This window comes from Hydra vulgaris, chromosome 01 (genome assembly GCF_038396675.1).
Source record: "Hydra vulgaris chromosome 01, alternate assembly HydraT2T_AEP".
In the NCBI taxonomy this organism is placed as follows: Eukaryota; Metazoa; Cnidaria; class Hydrozoa; order Anthoathecata; family Hydridae; genus Hydra; species Hydra vulgaris.
This window is the reverse complement of record NC_088920.1, coordinates 64,230,100-64,243,697: the sequence shown is the minus strand read 5'-3', so window position 1 is coordinate 64,243,697 and position 13,598 is coordinate 64,230,100. Positions and strand designations below refer to the sequence as shown.

Below are 13,598 nucleotides of genomic sequence, written 5' to 3'. Positions count from 1 at the left end.
TGTTGAGAGTATTTTTGCAAAAAAATTGTGCTGCTCTTTTGCAACATCCTGACATGAGTCATTACAATGTTAATGGTACTGGAATACTTATTAATAAAGTTATTATTTGGGGGAAAATATTAAATGTTAAAGCCACTGGTGCAGATACAAGGCATAAGATGTTAAAATTTGGCGGTATCGCGCATAAAATGGCAGGTTCAGAAGGTAAACGTGTTATGCAGCTTTCTAAAGATACTGCAACATTATACATCGAACTTGTTATAGCTTTGTAGAAATATACTTGGTAGATTTAAGTGCGAGCAGCCATAGCGCAGTGGTTAGCGCACTTGTCTCAGAAGCTATGTAAGGTCATAGAGATCTCCATGTAAGGTCATAGAGATCTCCATGTAAGGTCATAGAGATCTCCATGTAAGGTCATAGAGATCCGTGGTTCAATGCCATATCTGGGCAAGTTTTACAACATTGGTAAAGAAGCAGGGTTGAACTTCCCTTCAAATACTATTCTGCGGTGCTCTGTGATAAGACCGTAAGGACTTTTTGGGGCTCCTAAAATAAATTTAAAAAAAAAGGAGATATTTACTTAAAACTACACAAAATTACGTTTTTTTGGTCGATTTACACCAGATCACCTAGAAATAGAATATGGTATACTTCTTCAAGATTCTTGAGAACGTATTTTCAGAAGACTCAACAGATCATTAAAAAGTTATGTATCAAACATGCCTTTTTTCTTTTAAAATTAAATTTAAACATTACCTATTTTTTTTTTTTGCCTCACCTTATTTATTGTGAATTTGGTCGTCAATGTGCATTCGACCCATTCAAATTGTCTGAAGACTGTTGTGAAACTTTTGGGTAACTTATGTGGAATCTTTATTTGCAAGAAGATGTTAAAATGCAACTTGTTCTCATAGCAGGTTATGTTACAGAAAATGATAAAGAAAAAAGTGAATATGAACTCCTTGATCAAATAAAGTTATCAGAAATATAGTTAGTTTTCTAAATTTTTGAATCATGGTGGATTAAAAGTTCCAACAGATAATTATTGCTATTGAATATTTTTTAATTTCTCCAATAATTAAAGGTCATGGTTGCAGAAAATATTTAAGTAGTATTTTTATAATAATATCTGACTATTATCTATTTGATATGGAATAACAGAATAGTATATATGAGCAATATTTTGTGCATCTCTGCCACTTAAAAGTATTAAAAATTCCTTAGAGGTCTTTATTTTTTGTTTACATTTTAAAACAAAGTTCATCGATAATTTTTTCTTTGGTTTTAATACCATTTTCTACTCAATGGAAGAAATTAGTTTAGTATTTTAAATGATAAAGTAAGTGTATGTGAAACTATATATTTATGTAAATGTTTGAAATTTTAAAAATATAACCCCACACAAAAAATCCGTACGCGATGTTTTGAATGATGTGCTATAAATATACCATAGTTAATTTAATAAAACTGAGTAAAAAATATATTTCAAAAAATTCTTTTCAGAAAATGTAAAAAATCTTCGTGAAGCCTGGAAAGGCATAAAAAGTCTAATAAATGTCAAAAATGTATCTCCAAATTGCGTACAAGAATCCATATTTTGCAATTTTTCAATCTCATCTCATCAATCAATCCAAATAATTAATTTTCAACTCTATAATACAGAAACTTCAAACTTCTTCAAAAAACTTAAAAATCCTACCTTGTCAGAACTAGTTATATTTGCTAATAAAACAGAGAACAGTCTATTGTACGTTATGCATTGTAATAACATCAATTATTTTGCAAACTACCAAAGACGTTTCTAGCCATTCTGCAATTGATTGTTGCTCGTTATCAAAAAAACTTTAAATCCGTTTTTATAGACATTTTTACAATTATTATCACATTAATATATATATATATATATATATATATATATATATATATATATATATATATATATATATATATATATATATATATATATATACATACATATATACAAATTCAAAAATAATAAATAGCCATAATATCGGCATATGCACAAAACTATTTTAGTTTAATTGTTGATTTCGATTCAATTTGCAATTAATTTTTTTTTAAGACAAGGGCTAACATTTAGATGTCGCGACGAAAATGTAAATTTTCTAAGGAATTACATGCAAAACATTCTATTTTTAAAAAAGTCATGATAGATCACAGAACCATTTTTGAGTCGTGTAATGTCTTAGTCTCAAAGGAAAAATGATTTAGATCATTACCTAGCTACTGTTAAGCATAAAGGTAAAATACAGACAGCTGGAAGTTTACTAAAGGTTGACACATTTTTAGTGACACATCATACTCCACCAAAAGCGCACGTATTAGCTGAAGAGGCAGCACAAGCATTTCAAACTGTTATTTTAAGCTATTTTAACTATTAAATCAACAACGTCATTAAATGTTCCAGAACTTTCCGCAACGGAATTACAACCATGCCCAGTGGACACAGGGCGTAAAAAAGACGTCTTTTAAACGTTTTTTAAACGTTTCGGACGTCTTTTGAACGTTCAAAAGACGTCTTATTTAGGTCCTGTGCCCACTGGGTGCTGATTGATTAATTAATATATAAACTTTTTATTTTAGATTTAGATTGGCATAGTATGATTTTTATAAACTCAAATAAGTTTTTATGAAAAAGTAAATAACGTATTTACTTATAAACGACGAAAGTAAATTTGCACGTAAAAAAAGATTACATCAAAAAGTAATTTACTTTTACATGTAAAACAGCCACACGGAAAAAGTAATTTAATTTTACACTCAAAGTATTTACTATTCCATTTTATTACTTTTTTGATATTACATCACATTATATAATTTTACCTCAAAATGTAACTTACTTTTACATTTAAAAAGAATTTATTTAAAAAAAAATTATATTACCTTATTTGTGACAAATACTTGCATTTTAAAATATAAAAGTAATATAATATCAAATGTAAATAAAATTTAGTTTTATTATTAGTTTTCTTGAGTAGACGTGTTTTTTATATAAGTTAAATCAAACAGCTATTAAAAGTAAATTATATAAAATTACTTTATATTAATTAAGTTTACATTTTAAACAACTTTTAGTTACAACTAAAAGTAATCTATATTTAAAAAGTAAGTAAATTTACTTTTGGTCTACATTTTCTTTGAAAGGGTATTGTATAACAGAGTTAAACTGGTCTGAACCGTTTTATTTTTTCCCTGCCCACCTTAAAAACATCAATAACACTGATAAACAAATAAAATTTTATTGTGCATATCTTGTTAACTAGGTGGTTTTTTAAAACAATTTAAGTATGCTGATTTCAAATATGCAAACCATTTTTCACCATCACGTCAAGTTGTAAAGATATTTGAGTTCAAATCTTTAGTATTTAAGGTAAAATCCCTAATATTGTCGAAAAAAAAGTTATTTAAAAGTATGTCAACCTGGGTCTCAAAAGAAGCGTATTTTCATAGAGATTTTAAAAATGGTATTTGTTTGTAATAAATAATTGGCAATCTTATTTACTATGAAATCCATTCTTAGAGCCAAACCCCCTGAGAAAAAATCCCCCTGGAAAAAATTCCTAAATAGTTTTTTTAAATACTTTGATACGCTTTAGTATAGTATCATTTTATCATTGTTATCAGCTTTTTTCCTGCTAACGTTTTTATTGTTTAATTTAAAAAAAATTATTTTATTGCTTTTTATTTTTGTTTTATCGACTGATTATATTTACGTAAAATTACTTTCAAAAAGAATTTACTTTTTCATATAAAAAGTAAATTACATTTCGATGTAAAGTGTTTGTATAAGTAAAATTACTTTTTAAAGTAAATTATTTCAAATGACTTACTTTTATACTGATTTACATAGACAAAGAAAAAGTAAATCGTCTTTATTGTCCAGTAAAAGTTGAATATTTAAAGCACCACAATGCACCACAAAGCACCACAAAACATCACAATAAAAGACCACATGAAAAAGAAATAATATCAAAATCCCAAAACAACCCAAAACTAGTCTAAAAATATATTAATAAATAAACAACTAAAAATTAAAGCTATTGAAGCTTTTCCTGATATACGCGGTTTTCTGAACAATTAATTTAAATCTATGTTTACACTTGAAAGCTCATAATATTTTCCATCGCTAAATAAAAGTGGTATTAAGCCTAAATTCATTTAAAATAAAAACATCTTAGATGTTATTAAGGAACTTACTGATTTAAATTCTTATAAATCTTTCTAATCTGACAGCTTGCATCCCTAAGTACTTAAAATATATGCCATAAGCTTTGCACTAACAAAAATCTTTCATGAATTCTGGAATAGCACTCTGTGAATTAGCGAATATGCACCTTATACAGATCGTATATACACTTGTTTTTTTAAGAGTTAAGGTAAATTTAGAGTGATACAAAAAGAAAACACGAGGCAAGGTCCAGGTTTTATTCTTTTTTTCTCAACCGATTATTAATTAAGAAAAAACACAACTTTGAATAAAAAAAAACACAAAATCTTTTCTGAAATTAAATATTAAACTCAAGTAATCAGAAAAGTGCAATAAAGTTTAAACGCACCTACAATTTTTTTTTTATCGAAATATATTATTACAGGATATAACCCCCAAATTTTTTTAATACATGCTTGTATAACCCCCAAATTTTTTAAATACATGCTTTGGCATTGATTCAATTAAGTTTTCAATCATCTAGATTAAAATTTTAAGCCACAGTTTGGTCAGTTCTTGTTGCTTCAAATATATTTTTGTATTTTTGCGACGAACAAACCCTTTGTTTTTTCTGTTAACAATTTCGAAATTCAACTCGTCGGTAAAGGTAATCATTTTCCATTGTTCCACTGAATAATTTAAATGCTCTTTACACCATTTTTTTTTATCTTCGATTGGTTAACGCTAACGATGGCTTTCTTACACCATGTAATGAATTAAGTTTTTTCTTGGTAAACAACTTACTTATTGTCGTTCAACTAACTGTTTTATCTACCACCAAACTATTAATTTCTGCACTTAAAACTGGTACTACTGCTTTTGAGCTTCTTATCGTACGTTTAAACTTTTTTTTAAAAAATTGAAAGGAATTAATTGCTCTGTTAATTTTCTCATTACCCTCCACCTTCTTTATGATATCCTTACAATTTTTTTCATCACTAAATTAATAAATTAGTCATTGTACAAATAAACATAAAAATACAGAGTACATCTCATCAACTTATCAGGTTATCATTTCTTAAAAGCATTAATACGTTAAAAACAGGTGCATTTAAACTTTCTGTACAAGGTGTATGTCCAATCTATAAAAAAAGAGGGAGATAAATTACTTGCTGAAAACCATCGATCTATTTTACTAATGTCTGTTGCCTGTAAAATCTTCGAAAAACTTGTAAAGAACAAAAATTTTCCGAACATTAACGATAATAGCATTAACTGCAAATCACCAATGTTAATGCAAACATTGAAAGAAAACTTTCAATAAACATCGCAATATTTTAATTTAGTAGATTTTGTCTATATCTTTTAAAAGTTACTAAATTAAATCAGCACCATAAATTTAAATATCTTGACAATTTAACAGAAACTTAATCATTGAAAATATTTACTTTTGAAGTTACCTACAAAATTATTACTGTTTTATAGTGATTTAATTTTAAACATGCAACTTTTTTTGTAAATTGTCTTATATTTACGGGTAATTTACGTTCTTATATTTTCTTTAACATATTTTATAATATTGCAACAAAAGTATTATTTATGTTAATTTTGTATTACGTTAGTTTATAACTCAAAATAGAAAATTTTGTCATTTTTATTATTTTATTCTAGTTATTTCTTTTCTTTTTTTTTAATTACTTTTTTTTGTTTCTTAACACCTTAAAAAACTTTTTTTAACAATGTTGTTGGATATATGATACGGATATCTAGAAGCGTTACTATGGGGGCTCGGGCTAACTTATGCTTTCTTCTTGCTCCAGCTAGTTTTATACTTTTCTATATTGTTACATTGTTGTACGTTGTAAACATTTTTAAACGGCAAAATAAACTAAACTAAAAAAAAAAACATGGCTTCTCTCATTATAAATTATGCTTTATAAACTAATCTTATAGAGATTTTAGATATTATTTTGTCTTCCATAGCATCTCACCAGTTTATTAATGTTTTTGATTTCCTTAAAGCTTTTGATTCTGTACCTTACAATAGATTTGTGATTAAATTTAGATCTTTCGAAATAAACAGCCAACTCCCACAATGGATTGAACCCTTTTTAGTAGGCAGCAAATAACGCGTTACAATTAACAATACCAGCTCTGTTTGGGTTGATGTTCTTAGCAATGTTCCTCAAGATTCTGTTCTCGGTTCTCTCCTTTTTATTCTCCTCACAAATGATCTTGCAAAACCTACTAAAACTTACTAAGACATTTTCCAATGATACTAAACTTTTTTCTAAAATCTTATCGTAGACTAATTTTGTTGATCGGCGGGATCGTCTACGCTTGGTTTACGAATGGTCAAACACTTGGTTACTTAAGTTAAACATTTCAAAATGCTGTGCTATTCATAATGGGCAAAGCAATCATTATTACAACTTCTTTCTGCAAAATAAACAAGGAATAAATCAATGCTTCAGAAGCTCTACTAAAGAGTGTGATTTAGGAGTCATATTAACATCTAACACCAGGTGGAGCACACATATTTAACTAGTCGTATCTAAATCCTAACATATTCTTGGTATTCTAAAAAAGAAAAATAATTTTATCTTTATAAATCAAGTCTCAGGTGCTTTACAAGTTTGTAGAAGCTTAATAAAAAACTGCAGTTTCTTGACCATTAGGCAACCTCACGTTTTCATAGTATACTATGAGATTAACCATTATAAGGGTTTGAATCAAGTAAGTCGTAAAAATAATTGCAATAAATAAAAATTAATAATAACATTTAAAAAAGAAAATGATTTTAATAAAAAAACAAAAATTAAAATAAGAACTTTACCGATAAATTTTAGTCATAATGGAAGGAAGGTAATACTTTCCCTGTCCCTTACAACTATTTGGACCTTTGCGTCCTTGTTCTAAGTTAAATGTCTAATAATAAACGTTAATTAATTACATGAATTAATTTATTAATAAATGGTATGAACTTTTTTTTATCTAATGCAGTAGATAAAAAAATACTTCACATATTGTTTTGTACTGCTTAAATCGTTTCAAAATGCCAAACAAATAAAATCTCTCACAGATATTAAAGCCTTAGTCAGCTTAATGTGTTTTTTAAACGAAGCAGAGATGACAAAGGTTAAATAAGTATCAATATTAGAATAAATATTACAAAGCACGCAAGTACAAATATTACAAAACAGGTGTGGCGCAGTGGTTCGAGCGCTTGCTTTAGATGTAAGAGATTCAGGCTTCAATGCGAGCTCTAGGCTTATTTTGCGTCATCAGTAAAAAAGGAGGCGTAAACCTCCTAGTTAAATACACATCTGCGTTGCTCTGTGACAAGTCCGTCAGGTAAAAATGTAGAAAAGCATTAGAATTATTCATAAAAATTATTCTGAGTCAACCGTATGATTTCTCAAAAGCCAAAGTTAGCAATATTATATGAAACCAGTCATTTATATGATATGAGTACCAATATTATATGAAACCAGTCAATTATTTTAAAATTAATACTTGAAAGTAGAGAGAAAATCAATCTAGGATAAGTAAAGACATCGTCACCTGGAATAGTTGCAAAGATAAAAAGATAAAAAGCAACTTAGAATCTTTTATACCGGTGTCATGTTAATATTTTACTCCGTTAAAATTTTACTGCGCAGTAAATTTTTAACGTTGTAATTTTACAGCGCAGTAAAATTTTAACGTTGTAATTTTACTGCGCAGTAAAATTTTAATGTTAAAAATTTACTGGGCAGTAAAATTACATCGTTAAAAATTTACTGCGCTTGTTATTTCTTTACTGTCATCAAGTAAAGAAGAAATGTTAAAGTTTGCGGAAGGGGCGGGTAAAAATATACATATTTTATATAATTAGGGTACTTTAATTTATCTTCCTATGAAACTTTTATTATTTAATGCATACATTAAGTGATAGTTTATTTTCCAGGCTAGATTTTGATTCACTTTTTTATGTAAAGTTATGCATTTTCCCTTATTTTTAGCATTAGAAGATTTTACATTTAGGAACATATATCAAATAAGTTTACCAATAACTGAAGTCCATAAACTATTGACGTATATATTTGACGAATGGGTTCAGATAAAGGGGAGCCTATTGTACTTTCGACCAATTTTTGCTTTAAGGCGTTTTTTGCGTAGTCTGTTGAGTAAATTTAAATGATTCAAATTATATAATATTCTCTCATATTTTATTTAATAACTTTTTTTTCCCGCGTTTTAAAATAAGAAGTCAATTGGTTAAAGGTACAACACGTACGTTGTACCGTTGCGCGTTGTTCGTTTGACCAAAATGTTATTATTAAAAAAAATTGTAATGTTTAAACCTCTTTGATATTTTAGGTTGTTATATATTTTATAACAACTTCTGGCCTATCTTATGTCAATAAAAAAACAAATCTAACTATTTTGTAATCAATCCTAATTGTCTAAAAAAAAATTATAAAAATTAATCCTTACAATCTTGCAAGACTTGTGTATCAAAGTTACGATACTTAGTCAGTTGCTAATAGTATTGCTAATTTTTTTAAATAAAATCAGTTATTATAACTATTTAGATTAAGTCACATATTTTCTTTAGATGCTACTTACACGAAATAATTAGGGTTAAGGTCCAAAACTTTAAATGCAACTTAATTGTACAAAATATGTTTCCTAATATATACAGTTATTTTTTTTTAAGAAAAGAGCAAAAATATATATTTTTATAACTTATATTAGCTGACGGTCAATATTCATTCACATATGATCATAATGCTTTTTATAGGAAATATTTTAATGATGACAACAAAAAATACAATAATAAAAGAGTATGATATAATAATTATTACAAATACTCAGATCAACATCAAAGATAAGATACTAACGTTTAGATGAACCGTGACCAATACTTGGTAGTGGAAGTTTCATAAAAATATCCTCAAGTTCTACATCATAAAGATTGTCATCTTCTCTTACAAATTTGTAACAAAAGTCTACTTATTTCTTAAGATACATAATTTTAAAAACTATACCAACAACTTCTATAACTGAAAATCTGCTACATAAAGTCTAGAGTATTTCTAACCGGCCAACTTGGCAATAAAAAAATTTCCAGAAACAATTTCATTTTCATTATCAAGTATATTCACTATTGACCTATTAGCTAAAAAGTCAATATCAGTAAAAATATTTTCATTTAAAGGATAAAAACCAATACATTTAAAATTGTTTACAACATTATTTGGTATAAAAGCATAAGGATAAGCTTGACCAACAAGGTAGATATATCATAAATTGTAACTGGTTTACCAGCATTGCCGGGTGATATCATCCATTTATTCATGGCATTGTTATAAAAAGTATTAAATGGTCCAAAAACACCGCGATCAACAGGTTGCATTTTATGGGTTGTGTGAGGATGAAATGTCATTAAAACTATGCCCAATTTTTTTGCTAACTCAATAACAGAAATGTTTACATGACTCTCATGATTATCTATTAATAAAAGAACAGATTTTTTAATTGATGGTTGCACATTACTAATAAAATGTTCAAGATATTGCACAAAAATGACTTCATTTGACCATCCAGACTTATTAGCTGCCCCTACACTTCCAGGAGGACAATAATTTAACATTTAGTCTTTGAATTTAGCATGTGAAAATATCAGTAATGGTGGGATGCTATTTCCAGCAGCATTAATGACTGCAATCATTGTTACATTATTGCCTCTATCAGCACTAGTCATGCTCCCTATTTGTTTTTTAACCTTTTGGAGCTAGAATTTTTGATGGTACGTGGAATGTGGTAATTCCTGTTTCATCACAGTTTCAAATATTTGATGGTCAAAATGATAACGTTCTAAAACATTTTTGTAATTTTTATATACAATTCTTACGGTTTCTCTATTGAATGCACAAGATCTACCAAGATTTGTAGGTTGTGGTTTACGTAGAGATAGCTTGTTATTATATCTTTTGCGAAAATATTACAGCCATTGTTCACCTGTACATTTATTTTTCATCCATGAAGTTTCAATTTTTTTATGATTTGCTAAAGCATACTTATCTGCTTTAATGTAAGTTCATAATGCATATTTGCAGCATCTGCCAAGTTGTTTACCAAAATTAATTTTTCTTCCGTTGAAAATATTTTTTTTGGTTTGGTATGTAAATATAAATATTCGCAACTACTAGATTTGTTAAACTGCTCCAACTGATATATCAAAGTTGATTTTTTAATGTTGCAATGTCTTACAACTTCACTTAAACCCATTTTTTGTTGAAGCACAAAATTCACTGCATTAAGCATATAAGTTTAGGAAATCTTTTTGCAAAAAACACCAACCTTGCTCCTCGGCCTTTTAAAATTAAAATATATTAACAGAATTAATTAACTATTTTTATACATTTAATTGACAATAATATTGCTTCAGCTGTACGACTAACTAAATTAACAAAATTTATTATTCTAAGTGTAGTAGTGGTCCAAGAATAAATAGTGAATTACATTGAAATTCAATGGAATTATTTCATTACCATAATACTAGAAACAAATTTGCATTAAAAAGCAATAAAGCACAGACGTCTAATAAAGTAGATTATAAATTTTATAAATTTGTCTTTTTAAAGTCCGCAAATTACCGAGGAAACAGTTTTTGTCGGTCAAAGGTACAACATCCTAGTCTGGTCAAAGGTACACAAGATGGGTTTCTTTAACAATTATCGTCTTAATCCCCATTTACAGTCAGACATAATCATCCAAACTTTTCCATAAAAAAAAATGATGTTGGGTAATGTTTATAATGTCGCAGATGAATCAAACAACAATTCATCATAGTTTTAAAATCAGAATAAGATTAACACAAATATTTACTTTTTAGGAGCCAAATCTTATAATTACTTGTGGATCAATACCATCAATCCCAAGTACGATGTTTTACGGTAAGAAGAGTCTTCATGGATTATTATTTCAAATGGCACTTTACGTTTTTTTAAAATAATAATAGTAAGCCAACAGAGTAGAGTGACCAAAGGTACAACGTGGTCAAGGTACAACAGGTTCCCCTACTTCCAATAGGACTGTAAATACTTCTAAAATAACATGAAAAATAAGTGGAACCAACAACATTTTATTTCAGTACAAATTTTTCTCACTTTAAAATTTTTAGTGACAAAACAACATTAAAATGATTATTGTTTTTATTTTCTAAAAGAATAGTATGAGATGTTAGTTGGTCAAGTTTAGTGGAAGCTGAATATTTTAGCCATGTTGGTTTTTGTCCTGTGAATGACTACACCGCTATAGCAATTCCCATAAGATTTGCAGTACCAAAAATCTCTACATCTGTAACCCATATACCATCTGCGGATATACCACTTTTAGTGAGATAACTTTCCATGTCATCACCTAAATATCCTAATAAGAGACTAGAGCAAGGTTCTGTTGTCATGTGTTTCACAACCATATTGCGAACACATTCATGTCGACAGTCAGAACCTGACAGCAAAAATAAAATTGCTCGAAAAAAACAATTTCCATCAGCTTTACATGCATGCATTTTCAATGGTACATCATTTTCTTTTCCATCAATAAGATCTTGCATGACAAGTATTTTAAGAGCAAGCTTTTCAGCTATTTTCTGGCAGATATCTTTGGAGGGATGTTTCATTAGGTTGAAGTGGTGTTGAAATTCATCTTCATCACCACATTCTGAAGATAATTCAAACATTTTTGAATTACTTTCCCTTTCAATAAATGGTTTAAGATGATGTAGAGAGTATTTTTTTTCAATGTGTTATTCTCTTTACTGTTACTTAATAAGCATGTAGAACTTGATAACAATATGTGTTATTGATGTAGAGAGTATTTTTTTGCAATGTGTTATTCTCTTTACTGTTACTTAATAAGCATGTAGAACTTGATAAAATATCAAGAATCTCATATGGACCCAGCCACGAGAAAGTCATTTTTGCAACTTTCCTATCATCTCTTTATAGGTTTCTTAAAAGAACTTTCTGACCAACACAATACTTTGATGCCGTTGCATGCTTTCTGTCATAGTCAATTTTTTGTTTCTTTTGTGAACAAACAATACTGTTCATGGCTTTTTTTTCAATTCCTCTTTTTATTTCTAAAGCTTTTTGTAAAACCTCTTTATTATATACAGGATTATATTTATAATCATTGAGTCTATCTATGTATTTTACATCGATTGGAAGGCAGGGTTGTCGGTTATATGTAAGGAAAAAAGGTAAGTACCCCATCGAATCATGCACTTTAACACGTAGAACAAAAAAGATTTCATCTAAAACTGACACCCAATTTTGAAAACTTTCATTTAAGACCTAAATGATTGCTTTCTTTATTGTTTAGTTCTGTCACTCTACAAGGCCATTGGCTTGTAGATGGTAAGTCGGGGTAACATGCTGTTGAGTACCTGTCATGTCATAAAATGCAATGGATACAAACTCCCAACCTCGGTTATTGATTTGTATTTTAAAACAACTGTAAGAATGTGCTCCGCTATGGAGATCTTAAGAAAACTATATTTATGTTACTGTAATTTTGTAAAAGATTATTATATAGAAGTAATTGATAATAAAAGTTGTTTTACTACATAAAGTTGGCGACAAAGATGAAAAAAAAAAAAAAAGGGAATTTAAATAAACATTATATTTACCATGGCTATAAAAACCTTAATCTTCTAAACTTTCCACCATTTTCATGTACGGAAGATGCGAGTAAGTTATTTTTTAGCTGGAAACGCTACATTAAACGATTCGAGTTACTTTGCGATTCACTCGTAATTACAGATGATAAGCAAAAACTTACGTTACTTCTTACTTTAATTGGAGATAACACTTACGAAATTTATGAAAACATTATACCGCAAGATATGCTGATCACATAACAGCAAGTTGTCGAAGCTTTTAATGAACACTTCAAACCCCAAGTAAACCCAAGCTATAAAATTTTTATCTTCCGTAAAATGGCTCAACGTACAGATAAAACCACTCAGCAGTTTTTCGTTCGTTTACACGAACAAGCTCTTAAATGCGAGTTTGCCGATAAAGATAAAGAAATTAAAAAACAAATTGAGTTTAGTACAAACATTTCAAAACTTCGTAGATACGGTTTTCAAAATCCCAACAAAACTTTAAAAGATTTGTTAACTACTGCAAAACATTCCAACTGATGGATAATCAAATAGAAGAACTGGAGAGAGAAAAACGATTAAGCAAAGCGAAGTAAATACAGTCAAAAAAACAAACTTACCACTAATCAGTAAAGAACCACATGAGATTATAGATAAGTCGCTGAAAAAATTTGCTATCGATGCGGAACTGAATTCCCGCACACTAATGCGCGTTTAGCTTTAGGGAAAACTTGCTACTTCTGCGGAAAAATTCGACATTTTGCAACAGTC

At 28.5% G+C, this 13,598-nt stretch overlaps 1 protein-coding gene across 1 annotated transcript; it reads right to left on the bottom strand.

The window, feature by feature from the left end:
• Nucleotides 1–11,462: 11,462 nt before the first annotated feature.
• LOC136074630 (uncharacterized) lies at nt 11,463–11,900 on the bottom strand. The gene has a single exon (XM_065786967.1). The coding sequence runs from the start codon at nt 11,898–11,900 to the stop codon at nt 11,463–11,465; it is 438 nt and encodes a 145-aa protein (XP_065643039.1).
• Nucleotides 11,901–13,598: the final 1,698 nt, after the last annotated feature.

Coding starts and splice junctions, on each gene's coding strand:
- LOC136074630 (XM_065786967.1), bottom strand. CDS start 11,900: ATGTTTGAATTATCTTCAGAATGTGGTGATGAAGATGAATTTCAACAC.